Source organism: Staurois parvus, unplaced genomic scaffold, assembly GCF_062004578.1.
Source record: "Staurois parvus isolate SC_StPar_1 unplaced genomic scaffold, SC_StPar_1.0 ptg000017l, whole genome shotgun sequence".
NCBI lineage: Eukaryota > Metazoa > Chordata > Amphibia > Anura > Ranidae > Staurois > Staurois parvus.
Genome location: NW_028317813.1, coordinates 15,013,123 through 15,031,905, shown reverse-complemented (window position 1 = coordinate 15,031,905; position 18,783 = coordinate 15,013,123). Strand labels below are relative to the sequence as shown.

Here is an 18,783-nt window from a genome sequence, read left to right as displayed (position 1 = left end):
GTGTAATGTAATATTATGATTTCCCTTTCTTTTCTATTTGCTATTGTGAATCTTTCCCGCAGGAACATGGACAGTAGTAAGAACCAGAAGTTCTACCCTTCCCACTCTATTCAAAACTGGAAAGATGTTCTAGAATAGATGATTTCCACATTGAATGACAGAATTGTTTTCTGCTATGTGTGATTAGATATTGTGACTAATAGTTCTCTGATATTTTAAAAAAACTTGTATTATGAGTTTGTTATAAAAGCTTTGTCTGCCCCAAATTCATGGGATAGGTTAACTTTGAAATTCTGTACTGGCAGAAATGTTGGACCATGTAGCTTTCAAAAAGAAATTCTTAGTACTCCTTCCTGAAACTAGGGGCAGAAAGTTAAATGCTCAGCAAAGCACTTGTACAAAATTGAACATAGCCCACAGATCGTGTCACCAGAAGGATTCTCTTGCTCAGGAAGCTACTGAGTTGCTAGGCAACACCAGTTGTGAACAAATAAGCCATGTGTGCGTGATGTCACCTGATGCTTGTGAGTTAAGTTTATGAAAATTGATTGCTGGCTTATCCTGATCATCTGACACACTGCTCAGTTTTTGTCCATTGCCTATTGATCTATGAACATTCTTTGAAGCTGCGTTATGGTTTATTATGTTTATTTTATGTTTTCCATGCAGGACAGCAAAACAAAAATGAATGCAGTAACCTAGCATGTGCCTCGCCCCTTGGAGGGACAAGAACAAAAGATGAACAAGCAAGAAAGAACTACAGAAAACTGCGAAAGCATGGCCCGGGTCCATCATTCTTGCAATAACACGTTAGAAAGTAATGGAGCAAATCTTCCTAGAGGAAGAAACCATAGCCTTTCTGCAGATTTAAATGTAAAATCTGCATCTGAGAAAAATGGTAAAGGAACTCCAGAATCTGCAGCAGGACTGTACATAAATCAGAGATTTGATGTGCCCAAGCACAACTGCTTGAATGATTTTGACAGAGCTTCACAAAACCAAGAAGTGGCTGAAGATTTGTGGACTAAGGAGTTCCTTTCTAATGAAGCATCTAAAGAAAATCTAACTGGTGAATCTGGCTGCAGTTCTAAACATCAAAGAGAAGAAAACAATGTTCGTAATTGTGGTTTAGCACAATCCTTGTTTCCAGACTGTGGGCACATCAGTGATAGCATAGAGTCTGTTGGAGGCATGTACCCTGATATTAGTGACCATATCTGTAGCCAAGACTTGGGTGATTTTTCTTGTTACCAGCAAGAATTGTTAGACAAAGAAGGAGGTGATGATGAAGATAGTGGGAGGCTAGCAGAGGAGGATTTTTTGAAGCCAGCAGGTGGAAAAAGAAGCCGTAAAGGAAAATCTCGTAATATTACAAGAGATGAATTGAGAAAGGATGGTCGTCAACCTCCATCCTCCAGTAGCAAGCACAAGCTAGGTCGCAAGAAGAGCCATGTTGAAGGGAAACACCAACTGAGAGCCTTAGTTCCTCAGCCCTTGTTGCAGGTTTCAAATTACTGTATCCGGGTGCTTATAGATTTGGTGCTGCTGATTGGTGAATGTGTAGAGGCACTTGGCACCCAGCTGTATATCAGGTTATGGTTACCTGCTCATGACCTGGGCAGTTTGAAAAGTCAACTTTGGACCTTTGGTGTATGGGCACAGCATCGTACTAAAGATTTATGGAGTTTTATTTGCTTTTGCTGTTTATGGATTGTACGTGTAATGAAAATGTTATGTGCTATATTATTCTCGCTGCTTCTTCTCTCCATGAGCTGTGCTCGAGTTTGTTGGAACTATATTAAGAAAACGGGGGACAATCTTGGAACAGACAGCAACTTGCGGTCCTGGATTTCCTCAAAGTTTCAGAGAGTCGGGGTCTTAGTGACACAAAACAGGATATACAAACTATTTTTTAGTCGCCTGAAAAAATGGACAGGGAAATTATGGCCTTCGAAGTCAAGGACAGATAAAGACACCACAAGAGCCCCAATGGGGTCAACAAGTACAGGTCGCTTTCAGGCTAGAGATGAGGTGGAACGTCTGCTAACCATGGCTGACATTCCAGAGGAGGATTTAAATCCTTTTCAGGTTTTAGGGGTGGAAATGGATGCTTCTGATGTGGAGCTGAAAAAGGCGTATCGTCAGCTGGCTGTTTTGGTAAGTGTGTTTTTTAAATTTTTTCTTTTGTGTGCAGTACAACAATTTTGCAACAGTAAAAAGACCCTTGTATGTGTAATATTTATTTTTTCGGATGTGATAGGTAAAAGAAACATTATCCTCTGGTGTCCTCGTTTCTTAGCGGGAGGGGTTGTGTTGCTATTATTTCAACAGTGACCAGAGCCCTTGTAACTGTCCACTTCCATTCCACTCACTTTCTGTTGATCACTGAGGCCTTTATTTACACTTTGTGGCCTATAGGAGTGCAAGAGAAGCAGTATGAATGGGGACTGGGCCACAGTATGAATACGGAAGCTTTGGTTACTGTTTGCATACGTTACCTTGCTTTTTGTATACTGGGTTATTTTGACCACATAGTAGGCATTCGTGTAGGCGGTTCAAGTTGCCTGTGTTTTTTCAGTTGCCAGTTTACTTACTGATAGAAATGCCCACCAGTTTGCTTAAAGTGCTTCTAAAGGCTCAAAGTTGTGGCTCTGTGTCTTATGAACACACAGAACAGTGGCTTGGGGACGAGCATGTAGCAGTGCCCTCAGAGTGAGCGGCTTTCCCTGGGGTTACTGCTTGAGGGGGAGGAGCCAGGAGCGCCAGCACGGACTCAAAAAGAAGAGGATCGGGACTGTTCTGTGCAAAACCACTGCACAGAGCAAGTAAGTGTAGACATGTTTTTTATTTTAGGAAAAAAAACTTGAAGCTTTAGTGTCACTTTAAGGCTAGGTTCACACTGTGATGTTTGATTTTGATCTGGCTTTAAGTGCAATTTGGATGCTACTTTGATGTGGTTTGCATATTCTATGGGGCCAAATTTATGCTGGACTGGCACCAAAGTAACAGAGAAAGCTTTTCCAAAATCGCTCTGTGCTGAGTTGCATTGATGTGAGCAGGCGATTTCCATTGTCATGCGATTCTGTGCAACTCGTCACCTCTGAATTCGCACTAGTGTGAACGGAGCCTAAATGTCAAAGTTGTTTCAATCCCTAAATATATATTTATATTCCATTTAGGAAACTGCTAGAGAGGCTAACATGTACACTAGTTTATCACCTAAATTAGGCAGTTAGGATTGTGTATTGTCTGTTCCCAAATGAATTATTTTACAAGTATATGGCTTGTTATAGGCATGGAGTTGCCATGAGTAGTAATTGTGTTCCTTGGAAAGTGGTGTGTTTCTTAAATTGCACTAGAGACTGTTTAGCAAATAATGTTTATACAAGTTCTTTTTTTAAAGTTGGTTTTCAACACCGTTTAGTAAAACCTAATTTATGTATTTATATATATATATGTATGTATGTATGTGTATGTATATATATATATATTATATAATCTGGATTAAAAGTGTGTTGCCATTATTTACTGGAATGAGCTACACCTTATTTACTTATGTTGACAGGTCCATCCGGACAAGAACAATCACCCTCATGCTGAAGAAGCTTTTAAGGTACTACGGGCAGCGTGGGATACAGTAAGCAACCCAGAGAAGAGGAAGGAGTATGAGTTGTAAGTAGAAGTATTCTTCAGCAGTAATGATTTTTAAGCCTAACTAAATGATTTTTTTTTTCTTTTTCCCTGAACATTTTTTTACTGAAAAAAATCCCAGAAAAGCAAAAATGATCTTTTCTGGTCTAACCCCTTTTGTATTTCCAGCAATAGCTGAGACAATTTGAACAATTAAAAAGTCCAATGGTGATCACCACATCATAATTAAACTTAATTTTCCATTTTAATTCCTTTTACGTGTTGCTAGATCACATCAGGCTGGCCCCTTTTGCAGGTATAACCATGTAAAATATAAAAATAAGGGCCTATACTGTTTAAAATCCAGTAGTACGCTGTCTCGCCCTGCTCTGCATATGCTCAGTTGCTCTCCATTTTTAGGCACTATGCCGAATTTGTTGATTCCGATCTGCTGACAGATTAAAGCAGAACTAAACTTATAGATTTAACAGTTTCAGAAAACGTATGTGTCCGACATGATAGGAATGCTAATTGTCACATTTGCTTGTGTTCTCAACCAAACTGTCCATCAAATGACTGGTGTTAAAGCTGATCATATGTGCAGCATCTCTAGCAGTTGCACATCAAACAGCAGCTTCCTTGGCTAAAAAGGATAGGAGGGTTTAGTTCTGCTTTAACTTCTGCTCAGGGTTTTGGGCTTCAACAGAATGGCATCCTCCAGCTTGAAGAAACAGAAACAATACTGGAGGCAATTTACAGCACACACTAAGAGTAAGGGAGTGTTGTGGAAGGTCACGTATAGTCCCAAGCAAAATGACTAACAAACCACATACATTTCTGACATTAATTTTATGTGACTTTTAATGATCCTTCTCTTTATCCAAAAACCACACAGCAGGTTCATTGTCCAATTTAGCCTCCATGTAGGAGTTCATGTTTAATAGGATTTGGATGTTCAGACCCTGGGTCATCGCAGACAGTTCCCTTTGGTCAGTCAAAGTGAAATGTTCATCATATTTCAAATCACTGCCTGTTTATGTGGCAGGAACACATAGGACCACAGTTATCTCTTAATGATATCACCAACATACCCCATTAGTAATCAAATATATTTATATTGTACGGCTCAATTGCTCGTGAACGTTATAGCATTTACAAATGGCAGTATAGATACTGGGATTTTTTTTCTCTACTAGTAATGGCGGAGATCAGCGACTCTTAGCGGGACTGCTGCGGACATTCTGACATTGGGAGGGGGGGGGGGGAACTACCTTGGTGTCAGTGACATCCCCAGTGACACCAATACAGTGATCAGTGCAAAAAAAAAAGCACTGACACTGTACTAATGGCACTGGGCAGGGAGAGGTTAACATGAGGTGAGCAAAGGATTAACTATATGTAGGGAGTGTTTTATTAGGGGGCGGGGGGGGTGTGCTTCTCTGTAAGCACACTGATTGGGTTGGCTGTGCTGTGTAAACAAAATAGTCTTCCTCCCCGTCAGAGATGCTCGGTAATCACCAGGCGCAGGCGGGTATTTACCACCTGGGGCCCGGTGATTGACAGCTGCGGCCACGAATGGCAGTGCGGGTAGGGCGTGCTTGTGCGCGCCCCCTACCCAGAAATGAAAAATCACATTTATATATATGTGATTTTGCACACCCGTGCCGCCCTGTAGCAGTATTTCTGCTATAAGGCAGTTGGGAAGCGGTTAAGCAAATCACTTTCATGAGGCATTGATGCTTGTCAGCTGCCTCTCATTGATTTCAATGGTAATGCTTTGTAATCACACCTTAACGGCACCTAGAGCATCTATGGTGTGTTAGTAAAGCATTTATAAAGTGTTAATTGGGCATTGGGGGATAGGCAGTGGAGGCTTTTGCATCCCAGAATGCATTGGGCAATAATAGAGAACTAGGACAGAGCAGTCATTTCCTGTTGGTTCAGAGCAGCTGTGTGGTAATACCATTTTTTTTTTCTGTGTGCAGGGAAAATCATCAAGGTGGCCAGCAATACTAATAGCGCCAGGCAGGATCAGAGGCAACATTATCAGTGACCAAATCTTTTTTGTGTCAGCAAAGTTGAGCTAGACCAAGCCAAGTGTCAGATGTCAAAGCATATGAATCCAACTTCAGAGAAATCAGAAAAATTCCTGCTATGACACCCCCACCTAAACAAACCTCAAAGTAGATCATTTTCTCTATATCATGTCCTCTTAAGCACTTTCTACTAGAAAAGCAATGCCTCCTTGGGCATTTATCAAGCATTTTTGAAGCATTTTCAATGCTTTATAAACACAATGAAAACATGTCGTAAACACATAAATGCTATAGGAGAGTTAATGAGCATTGCTTTGTTCTTCATAATCACCACACATGTGAACGAACCCAAACAGGGTGAGTGAGAGACCTCTTAATGAATACAGCAAGCTTAGGAAAGAGACTACACTGTTGGATACCTTGACAGATATATAAATACAATGAACTGACCCTTTTTTATTTGTCATTGCTTTTCTTCCAAACAGGAAACGAATGTCAGAAACTGAGCTAGCCAAGTCCATGAATGAGTTTCTTTCTAAGCTGCAAGATGATTTAAAAGAGGCAATGAACAGCATGATGTGCAGCAAATGTCAGGGAAAACACCGGTACAGTATGGATTGTGTCATATAGAGATAGTATCATTGATCTGAATAGATTTTAAATTAATTCTGGAAAGGAGGAAACCTGTACTGACAGGACTATATAGACTGTCATTTCTGACATTTTTCCGGACTGTCAGGCTGATTCATTGGGTTCAGTACTTTTGAATCAATAATCTGGGACAAGTATGCAGATAAGGTTCTTTGACTACACCTGTTGCATATTTTTTTGGGGTCAGTAATTCTGAAAGGGCTAAGTCCATAGACATAGTCCAGACAAAGGTTATGCAGCTATCTTTAGGACACTGGATACTAGCAGCCAGTCAGAGCTGTTGGGACTTGCATACCCACTTCCACTCCAGCATGCCTCCATTTTTTGCTAGTGTTTTTGGAGAATGGACATCCTTTCTCTGCTGCAAGAAGCAAACTTTTATTAATGCTATTGTAGCAAGATTATTTAGTAGCTGTAGAGTTTAACCATTTGACCACCGGAAGGTTTTACCCCCTTCATGACCAGGCTATTTTGTTCTATTTAGCCCTAACTACTTTAACTGGTAATTGCGCAGTCATGCAACACTGTGCCCAAATTGCATTTATATATTTATATATGATTCTAAAATGGGGTGCCTCAAGACTGTTCGTAATTTTAAAAGGGCACCCCATTCTAAAATGTGAAAAACTATTATAATAGTTTTATATAAGGCAGCAACATCCACACATGTATGACACCCAACATTACAGGCTTGTTCCACCCCCTGGCTTGTATACAAGCCATGGGCAATTTTTAGACATTTTGCCAAGGTACCCCTGAAGAAACCTCAAGGTACCCCAGGGTGCCTGGGCACCCTTGTTGAGAAAGGCTGCTTTATACTATTATTAAACATCAAGATGCAATAGAATCTGCCAGTTGGGCATTGAGAGAACTAAGTGACCTAAAATGGTCCCAAAGGAAAAAATACCTCCTTGAATGTCTTGATTACTGTCTTACACACAACTACTTCTGGCATGACCATTAATACTACCGTCAAATAAAAGGTGTTGCAATGGGAGCACGATTTGCACCAGGTTTAGCTGACCTTTTTATGGCCATATGGGAAGAAACAGCGATATACACTAATCCCCCTAAAAAATTAGTTATATAGGCGGTATATTGATGATGTGTTGATTATATGGGAAGGTGGAATGGAGAGTTTGGAATGTTATTTGAATAGTCTACATCTGAATGACAAGAACATTTTGTTTTTTTGGGAGTCCAATGTGAATAAAGTTCATTTCATTTTCTCGATTTTGGAGGTTTCTAAGCAGGGAGAACAACTTGCCATGAAGACCTTTTTCAGAACAGTTGATAGGAATGGATATTTTCCATTGGAAAGTTGTAACTATAGGCCATGGCGCCTGAATATACTTAAAGCGGAGTTCCAGCTGAAAAAAGTCAGCAGCTACAAAAACTGTAGCAGCTGACTTTTACAATACAGCCACTTACCTGTACCTCAGTCCAGTGGTGTCCTCACCAGCGCTGGTTTCATCGGCAGTCTTCTCTTCCTGGCACCCGTGCCTTCAGTGTGGGCACCCGGCTGTGACAGCTTGTGGCTTCATTTATCATTAATTCACTTTATTATGTTTCTTGATTTCAACAGTCCGCAAAGGAAGATAGAAAACATCTTCAGGAATTATTGGCCGATATTGAAGTCAGATAGGCAACTAAAGAAAATATTACCAGCACATCCTAAGTTTACCTATAGGAGGGCTCTGACTTTAAGAGACAAAATAGCTAGAAATATAGAGGATCCCCCTACAAAGAAACCTGATACATTTCTCAATAGAAATGGCTTTTTTCGTCGCAGACGTTGTTTATGCCTGTGTTGGGACCAAAGGTTTGAATATCAGAAGAGTGAAGTTTGCTTCATGCAGGGTTGGAATATAAGATTAAAGATCTGATCACTTGTATATCTGAGGGGGTTGTTTCTTCTCTCTAGTGTAGTTGTGGCCTCCAATATATTGGAAGGACGAAGAGACCCTTATGGAGAAGAATACGTGAACACATGCAGACTATTAAAAAAGGCTACCCGAAACATAGTGTTTCTAAACACTTCTACATCATAATAAAGATCTATCTTCTTTAAAGTTACTAAACCCAGGATCCTGCATTCACTCTATCCAGTCTCCCACAGTACATAGAACATGAAAATGCAATTAATTTAGTAAATCTAAACTACTATATAATTTTTCTCATCAGCAATTACAGCAGTCTTGTGACTTCTGCAGAACAGTGGTTAAAGCTTGTAGGAGGAGTGTAACAGAACCGGACCCCATTTGCGCTAGGGTATTTCCGTTAGGCTCTCGCTTCCCTGTCCGAACACAGATTCCCGGACATCACCCTGACCATACAGGAAATAAGAGCACCAGACTCTTAAGACAGGAAGTCAACTGCTTTATTTTAACACAAACACAAGATATATACACAGGGAGGGCAAATACAACCAGGAACAGGTAACACATCACAGGCCATCCCATCAGGAGGGAAGGGCTGCCAGAAACACCCTCCACCAAACCAAGACACATAATAGAACAAAGGGATACACCACTTGGCAGTAGACAATAGGGGAACACATGCATCCCATAATAGTTTGCTAGAACAATGGGATGCAGCCGCATGGTAGAGAACAATGAACAACCCCCACACCCAACCTATACATGTCTACACAATATTCCGGACAGAGCACCGTGCACCCCTATGTGCCTTTACACATAAGAGGGATTTGAGAAGCTGAGACGGGTCCGCCACCCCCAAATGTCATTCCTGTCACAAGGAGTTTTCTTTCTGTTCTAGGAGGATGCAAAACTCCTGACCTCTGTCTGAATAGTGCTGATTGGCCCTGAACTGATCACATGCACTCTCCCAAGAAGAAAAAAAAAACCTCTATCAATATACACTAAACTGAGCATCTGGCTACGGGTTTAGGTGGACATCTGAACAGGAGAGGCAGCGAAAACAGGATCAAATGGCCTTTTTACACAATGCAGAGTATTAACCCCTTCGGTTCCACAGTGAGTATAACAAGCATACTTTACGGCATATACAGACTTTAATCTTTTGGGGAATTGAGAAATATCATCCCCACTGAAGGGGCAGTAACAAGATCCGTACTCTTAGTCAAGCTGAATCTCATTGGATATACAGTATGCAAACTATGGCTCCGTTAGGACTGAATATAGAATTTGATCTCAATTGTTTTATTAGTGATATTTAGTTCAAGTGCTAATAAACCAACAACAGTAAAATCAGTCTGTATATGCAGTAAAGCATGCTCGCTGTGGAACCGAAGAGGTTAATCCTCTTCATTGTGTAAAAATGCTGTTTTGATCCTGACTTCTCTGATCTTCCCCTTCTTCCAGTGTCCCCCTCTTATCTACTGATAAGACATATTGTGTGGAGACACTTTGCACATGCTCAGTTTGATGTGTATTGCTGGAGAGGTGTTTTTTTTTTCCCCTTCTTGGGAGAGTGCATGTGATCAGCACGGGGTCAATCAGCACGGTCCAGACAGAGTTCAGGGGTTCGGCATCCTCCTAGTGCAGAAAGAAAACTCCTCCTACAAGCTTTAACCGGTGCTCTGCTGGACACTGATGGAAGTCACAAGACTGCTCTAACTGCTGATGGGAAAAGATATTTAGCAGTTTATATTTGCTAAAATAATTGCATTTGCATGTTTTGTGTACTATGGGAGACCAGATATAGTGAATGCAGGGTGCTGGGTTTAGTAACACTTTAACCACTTCCAGACCGGACACTTTTACCCCCTTCCTGACCAGGGCAATTTTCAGCTTTTAGCGCTATCACACTTTGAATGACAATTGCGCGGTCATGCAACACTGTACCCAAATGAATTTTTTACCATTTTTTTGAGATAGATAAAGCTTTATTTTGGTGGTATTTATTCACCACTGGGATTTGTATTTTTTTTGCTATGTAAATGAAATGTCCAAAAATTTTGAAAAAAAGTGTTTTTTTTTTTATAAAATTTTGCAAATAAATAATATTTCATCATAAATCTTAGCCAAAATTTATTCCGTTATCTTTTTAGTAAAAAAAAAAAAAAATCCAAATTAGTTTATAAGCAAAAATTATAATTTTTAAACATTTTTTTTTTACATTTTTATTTTATTTTTTTATATTATTTTTTATTTTTATTTTTATTTTTTACATACTGTCACCCTAGCAGTACAGTGTCACCATGGTGACACTGTACTACTTGTGAGGGGTGATGAAGATTTTTTTTTTTTTTTTTTACACTGATTGCTTTTACACCCATATAGGATGTAAAAGCAATCATTTCTCTTTCTCTCTGTGTGCATTCATGCACTCATTGAGAAGAACTGAGTGAGCTGTGATTGGTCACATCCTGTCACATGGTACAAGGCTTTTGTGAATAGCCTTGTACCATGTGACCTCTGTGATCATTCACAGATTTCACACGTAGTAAGCAATGATGTCACAAGTGACATCTTGCTTACTACTTTGCATGTGATCACTGATTGGCCAATCAGTGATCACATGATCGGGACCTCGTACAGAGGTCCCGTCCGACGATCGGTGTTTCACTGTGTCCGGAGGACACAGCGAGCACCGGATCGCGGTGCTGCGCGCTCCCAGGGAGCGCGCACAAGCAGGGTGCGGGGAGGCCGTTTATTGACGGCCACCCGACCCTGCAGTGCCACCGTCCGGCCGTTTATATACAACGGCTGGTCGGCAAGTGGTTAATGAGCAGCCAGTCTATCTTTGACATAGGGTGCATTTTTAGAATTTGCCACTAGAGGGAGCTATTGGGTGGTCCCAAGAGTATATTTTATATTAATTTTACTATGGGATTTTTTTGTTGAATTTTAATTCTCTTGTTTTCTGTATAATTTTTTAGTGGTTTGAGTTTTTAGTTAGTTTGGGCTTTTTTATATGATTTAGTGATTCTGAGATCCCTTATTGTACTACATAGACATTTATTATTATGTGTGGTTAGGAGGTCTTTACCAGTATTCATTCTATCCTTCATTGGTCTCCAATAATTGGCCACCGCTGTTATTTCTATTGGTGCCATATCTTCAGTAATATAAATGAGTCACTTAGTCACCGCCTTCCTATCCCTTAGGAAGTCACGTGTTTCGTGATGTAATGCGTAGGAAGGAAGTGTGGTGACATAATTTCCGGTCGGACGGAGGCTGCCATCTTGGTACACCTGTTATTATGTATTTTTATTACCAATGCTTGTATGGGTCTGCTGGCCTGATTTTAAAAGTTGAGTATTCTATACTTGATTTTTATACATTAAACATGGACGTATTACACTATGAGATATCCTTTGATGTTTTTTTGAACATGGATTTCTGAGGAGGAATTGGAGAAGCAGCCAGTAAAGTACACTTACAGAGGAGAGCTGGTTGGATTTCGGGTTAATATTATTCCCTATAGTTCAAAATTGGAGGTGAGAGTGCACGCTAGCTGGTGGAGGATTTTTAAGGGTGATAACTTTTCAAGTCACGTGTGGAATATATGCTGATTGGAAGATTTATCTGCATTACATATATGATTTTTATTACATTTACGGACATTTATTCAAAGACTGTCATTGGGTTGAGGGCTCAGTCGGGTGTTTTATTTAATTTAATATTTTCTTTTTATTTTGTGTGCTTTGATATATATATATTTTATTTGCATTTACGCGTTGATATATATTACTCTTATCTGTTTGCACATATTGATTTGTTCATATTTGGTGTTGCCTAGCAGGGTATATATTCTTTTTGGATATCTTCATTCACTTGTGCTTGGTTATTTTCAAGGTATGCACTTATATTACCTTAGTTAGGGGCTCTGTCAGGTGTTTACTTTTTGCTTTATGGTTAGGTTTAGTGAGTAGCGCAGGACTATATAAAAGTGCATATTACTGCAGCTTGCTGGATTGATCAGTACTTGGAGAACGTACCTGGATCCTGCTGAGAGAAATACGCAGGACCTATCTGTAACGTGACCTCTGATCATTGGGCTCTGGGGTCTTCAGGGTCAGGATTTCACCAGTACACTGGTGCACTCTCCAGGCATTGACTTTAATCTATGTAGGTAGCAATAGAGTGTTTTACACGTCCAGGGCCATGCTACACCTGTCTGGTGAAAGCCTGCCCCTGAAGACACCTATTAGGGTAACTAGAAAAGCAGAAGAGACTTGCACTATGGTTGAAAAAATACAAAATAATAAATTGTCAATACTGGTGCAGCTGCTTATGTGTGAACCACTAATACATAAAAAAAAGGGAAAAACCTGTTGGGGTACGTCTGCTAAAAGAGTGAATATTGTCTGTCTGGTTTGTATTGGATCCCTCTTTGTGGCCTCTTCCTTACCATCTAAACCACTTTCGGTGAGCACATAGTGCTTGTTCCTGTTTATTAGGAGCCGACTTCAACTCGTGTTTTTCTGCCTCAGCACGGTTCAGGTGCTTGCAATAATTTTAAAATGTGTTGTAGACACGCTGCTTGGGCAGCACAGCACTTTCCTGATCTGTCGCGTCCCCCTGTATGTGCTGTGACACATCAAGTTTTGGTGCCGCAAAAAGGCTTCAAAACTCTCGCACAGCACTGTAAAGGGCTGCAACATGTCGGTGGCACCTTCACCCACTGCAAAGGCCATGACACTATCGGATATGTATGTGTGGTTTCCCTCTGCCTCTTCTGCTCTGCTCCAGCAAGCATGGTCCTTTATGTTTCCTTGCAACTGTCACAGAGTGATCTGGTCACAGACGACGTTAACCCTTCCTGCTGCACATCGGTTTGTTTGCAGGATGTTGGATCTTAAGCACAAAGAGGGCTTTGTTGGCTTTTTAGCTTATGATCCTCTGACAACAGTCCTGCAGTTCTTTCCTTCAGAGGCCTGATATTGACAGCCCTGACCCCTTTCCCTTGTCCAGACTGTCCCCGAAGCCTTTTACTGACTCTGCTGTGCCCAGCTTTATCTCCGCTTTATCTAGAGAGGAATTCATCCTTGCCACTGTGCAGTTTATTATGAAAATGATTGACCATGATAAACCCTCAAGCAGGGGTCTCAAACATGCTTTCACATAATCCACTCCAGAGTCCATCTCTAATTTCCTTAATTGCAGCTGCTTCTGCAAGGTCAGTGGGGGAGGGCACCCTATCCCTTACAGATGAATTGGTGCAAGGATACCGATTGGTCCTTTTGAACACAAGTAACCACTTGTTTATAATTTAGCTACCTGTGTCAATCGACCCTACAGTTACCAGTCTGGGTTCCCTTAAGAGTACCCAAACGTCAAAGGGTTCAAGTGTACTTTCTCTCCTGCAACCTGTGTTGCACATGGATTAGCCATTTCCTGCTCAGAATCCTCTTGAATAAGGGTTAGGAAATGGACTGCCCCCGCAGTTGATCCAGCCACCACCTTGGCAAGACTTGGACTGTCTCTGTGGAGGACATTCAGGCATTTAAAGATCCTGTGAACAAATGCCTAGAAGGCCCTCTTTGCTCTTGTAGACTCTGCTCTGCATCCTGGTATTGCAGCCATGTTTGCCTGTCAGACCTTAAATGTCTGGACAAGGAATATGACCATTGATCCTAGTTCTCTCCTTTTTGGATCCATCAGTTCTCCAACATTTGGAGTTTATGCTTTACTTTGTGGCTGGACTAGCAGATGTCATTCACCTAATTTCCCACTTAAAGCTCCATTTGGTTCACATGTGAAAAACTCAAGTGTTGGGGCTGTGAAACAATTTTGCAAGAAGCACTTACTGCTCATGTTTTTTTAATGAAGAATGCTTCTTTGCATGTTCCTAGACATTTTTTAAATAAGAAATTCACTAAGGTTAAGAGTACCCTTTTGCCCCAACAAAAGAAGTCTAGGCGTCTGAAGTAAAAGGCTTGCGTGACAGAGTAAAAAATGAGCTTCTTTTGTTTCTCTAGGATACTAGGTCCAAGAAAATGCCTAGGAACTTGGCCTGGTACAAAGTCTGAACCCCCAATATGGGGACAAGCCCTTCTCACTATGAGGGGAGGCCTCCCACTACTAGTGAGGAGGTGGTTACTAACCCATGCAGCCTTTTGGTCACAGGACATTTCAGACATCAGGGTCCAAAGCTTTGTTTCCGAGTGTTACAAGCTAGAGTTTGTCCCTATCCCCACCAGATTATTGTTGTCCAGCCTTCCGGCATTCCAGCAGCTTGTGGAACTCCATGTTGCCTTGTCCCCAAGAGGGCTAAGGTTTCAGGGGTTCTACTCTAACCTGTTTACCATTCCCAGAAGTTATGAGGGTGTTTGTCCCATACTGAATCTAAATGTTCTGCACACCTTTCTTCAGGTATAAATATTCCACAGGGAATTGGTGAGGTCAGTTATTCATATCTTTCCAGTGCAATAAAAGTCTCCTGTTCTTTGTATAGAGTCCTTCCTTTTTACAGAGGCTGGTTTCATCCTTTCACCTTAACCAGGACATTTTGTTCCCCTTTCTCTGTTCTGCGCCTCACCATCACAGGAAGTTTTCTGTGGGGTGAGCTGTTTGAGTTTAGTCGCTGCCAACTGCCTCCCTTAGACTGACTAATGCTGTTTTTCTTCCATTTTTATTTAGACAAGCTTCGGTGACTAGGTGAAGCTTAAGGACAGGATTCTCTCTTTTTTGTGTCGAAACGTATTCAATCAGGTATTTTTCGTCTTGTGCTTTTCACTATCCGGTATTTTTTTTCTCAGATTTGCAAGGCTACTGCCTGGTCTTCTGTTTACATTTGCCAGGTTTTAACAGGTGGATGTTCAGACCTCTACTTATTCCAGTTTCAGCGGTCTCAGCTCTGCTCTGTTAGTCTGTGGTTTGTTGTGGGCCTGTATATTTCTTTTTGTCTGATGTCACCCACCCCTCAGTTGGATTACTTTTGGGTCTTCCCTACATCTCCGAATATCTTCTTGAGTCCCCTAATGAATGATTAAGAAAATATTTCTGATTAAATCAGGGTATACACAGTTTTAAATTTTTTTTGTTCAACCACAAGGATGTCCAATTCCTATCGGCCAACGCCCAGGACATGTAGTTCCGGGCGCCGAGCAGGTTTTTTTTTTTTTTTTTTCCTTAGCGCCCGCAGCAGGGCTCAACTGTCAGGTGGAAGCATTCAGGCAGCAGCGCTGCCGCCCGATTGCTTCCACACAGCCCACAATGTCAGCCTCTCCCCTACTATATGTCCCAGGCTCCACTTGCCCATCTGCGGGCCCGAGACTGGTTTGGTGGGTGCCGCGGGGTGTGGTATAGGGGAGGGAGGAGGAGAGTGGACACATCCGCTCCCCTCCTTCTCATGATTCGGAAGTGATGTGACATCACTTCCGGGTTCCCGTTCGACAGATTCCCAGTCATTGAGGCCGGGAAAGAATGTAATGTGGTGCGATGTGCATCGCATTACATTTAGAGTAGTACAGGGGAAACATGCAGAGTCTTTTAGACCCTGCATGTCTCAAAAAAGAGAACCTGTCACCAAAATCCATAACATAGGGGACTTTGTCCTGTATGTGATTTAAAAAAAAAAAAAAAAAAATTGAATTCTTTTTTAAATGGAAGTTACACCCAAGCATATAACACCCCCAAATTTTTCAAGGCCCCCCACATATGTACGCACGCACAAACATAAAAGCACATACTCGGGCGCCTACACATGAAAACATGGATTGCGATACACGTATCGCCGCGCATGCAATAATTCTAGCACCTGACCACCTTTGTACACTATACTGATGACCTATAAGGAGCTTTAAAAGTGTCGCCTATAGAAAATATAGGGTACTAAAGTTTGTTGCCGTTTCACGAGTACACGCAGATTTAAGGTTTGACATGTTGGATATCTATTTACTCGCTGCAAACTCGTCTTTTATATTTTACAAAAAAAATTGGATAATTTTGCTTTTTGTGCCCTAAAATGAACTTGTGTATTTATTACTGAAATTTTGTGTTTCCTAGACCTTAGTGATATCATGTGACATAAAAATTTGGAACTACCGCTATTTTATTCTCTAGGATCTCTAAATTCAGAAAATATATAATGTTTGTGGGTTTTGTGTCATCTTCAGGCCTAAAACGAATTTTTAAACGTGTGCAAATAACGCAAAGACAGCTCTGGCAGCGAAAGGGATAAAGGATAAGTCCGACATTCCCCTTTCCTGAAAGCAGCCAATCGGAGCTCCCTACACTGCAAGGTCTTTCCCCCTCCCTGCTAGTCCCCGGATGCAGTGCTGGAGACAGGCAGGGAGGAGAGGAGGAGATAAACAACGTAATGTTAAAAATATTAAACGTTTAAGTTGCCATAAAGCCCCTTTTGTTTTTAAAAGCCCCAAACATTTCTTAAAGCAGATTTAGATACGTTTTTGGTTAAAAGTTATGCTTTTTTTTATCAGGACAAGTAGATTGGGACACCGATTTTAGTCCCTGGACAAGTAGTTTTTTCACAAATTTCAACACCCGTGAGCCAGCGGTTTGAGCGAAAAAAAAGAAAAATCCTCACATCCATACATGCTTTCTGAATGCAAGGATCCCCCTGCTGCGCTATTGTATTCTGACAGTGGAGTTCTGCACCCCAGCCATTGGCTGCAAGCGCTAATTGAATTCTGGAAAGGAGTACACACATGCTGAAAGTTGCCTGGTTCCTACTTTACCATAAAATCTATGCAGTTCATTAAGTGACACAGGTCCCAACCCTCTGTTCTTGTTTTCCTCTCCTCATATTGCTTGCTGCAAAACTCAGGCATGGGAGTGGGAGGGATTAAGCTGGACTGTTCAACAGCTCTGATTGGTTGCCAGTGTCCAATCTCCTAAAGGTAGCTGAATAATCCTATGTCTCTAAATATCTTCCCAGAGTGCCCTAAAGAAATAAAAAAAAAAAAGAACATTATGGTAAGTCACAAATCCTGATTTTTAGAAGGCCATCAATGGCAGACTCCAGAGCTTTTCAATTTAATATGACACCTAAAAACGGCATGTTTTGCAAGCTACAGTAATGAATGGCACAAGAGACCATGCACTGGCCAAGCAGTCAAAACTGAAGTTGAGAGGAATAGAGACTGCAGGGCTGAGTTATCTTGTCAGAAGTAGGTATGTGACTGTAAAATCATATACAAATTATGAGAGGTTATTGACACAGTAAGACTTTATTGTGATTGACAGATTTGCTCACTTACAGTTAGTATAGAAAAGAATCGCCTCCCTTTTTAAAATCACATTTTTTTGCTTTGCAGCCTGCAATGAAGACAGACACCATTTGTTTTATCCAGCTGTGTTTTATAAGGTGAAAAAAGTGAATGTCCTTTCTTGGCCTAGTCAGAGCCCAGACCTAAACCCCATTGAAAATCTGTGGAATTATTTGAAGACTGCAGTCCACAAATGATCCTCATCAAGCTTAACTGAACTTGGCAGTTCTGCAAAGAAGAGTGGGCAAATATTGCAAAGTTGGTAGAGAGATATCCCAGCAGACTAAAGGCTGTAACTAAAGCAAAAGGTGGTTCAACAAAATACTGACACAAGGGGTGATCTTTTTTTCCCAACTCAGTGATCCTGTTTTTGATTTTTTGTTTTCTAACATGTTGGTGTTATATCTTTTACTTGGATGTTATAAAACACAGCTGGATAAAACAAAAATTGTGTCTATCTTCATTTCAGGCAGCAAAATGTGATCATTTTAAAGGGGGGTGATCATTTTAAAGGGGGGTGATCCTTTCTATACCCACTGTAGGTATTCTGCAAATACTCTCTATAATATATGGTATCTTCTGGGATTATCTTTAACCCCTGAAGTGGAGCTGTAAATTAAAATCTAAGACATAAGATGCGTGCACTTTTCCTAGCAAAACTGCATGAATGCAATCACTGCATGAATGTTTTTGCCCAATGTCTAATAATCACACCGGCGCATACATTAGTTCACGAGCCATCCTCCAGCTACAAAACCAGGATATGCTATGTGTGTTATAGAGGACAAAGACAATAACTTGTTAAACTACACAACTTTATTACATTTTGCTATGCTGCTTTTCGTTGTAGGTGCCCACTAAGTTTTCTTTCAGTTGTAATACACAGCCAACTTGCACAGAATATAAAAAGAAAAATTGTATATATGATATTAAAGTGGGGCTTCAAACAAACGGATAAACACAAAGTTATAACTGAACTCCGGGAAAAGCAGATATTGGCTATATAAAAAAGTTATGTGTATTCTTACTTGAATATTGTTGAGCTTTGTGTATTTCTTGCTGTACAGTAATCCAGAGTGAAGCTGCCTCTGTGCAAGAGCTCCTGTAATAAAAATCAGTCACTGCTGTTCAGTCTCCACGTGCAGGGTGACTGGTCTTGGATCTGCTTCTTCCTGTAGTTTTCTGCAGATAGGCTCCACTCACTGCAAGCTATCAGGCTCCACACACTGCTCTGCTCTCTGCACAGGCTATGTATAGCACAGTAATGACATCACTACTACTTATACAAGGTAATACCTGGGTTTG

General features: G+C 40.9%; 1 protein-coding gene across 2 annotated transcripts in view; it reads left to right on the top strand.

Annotated features, from left to right (window-relative positions):
• DNAJC14 (DnaJ heat shock protein family (Hsp40) member C14) overlaps positions 1-18,783 on the top strand; it is a 55,364-nt gene that overhangs the window by 12,691 nt on the left and 23,890 nt on the right. For both annotated transcript variants that reach the window (XM_089680251.1, XM_089680259.1), the window contains exons 2-4: positions 670-2,157; positions 3,566-3,672; positions 6,152-6,271. In XM_089680251.1, the coding sequence (XP_089536377.1) occupies positions 739-2,157; positions 3,566-3,672; positions 6,152-6,271 (1,646 nt within the window). In that variant the 5' untranslated portion in view covers positions 670-738. The remainder of the gene's footprint in view (positions 1-669; positions 2,158-3,565; positions 3,673-6,151; positions 6,272-18,783) is intronic.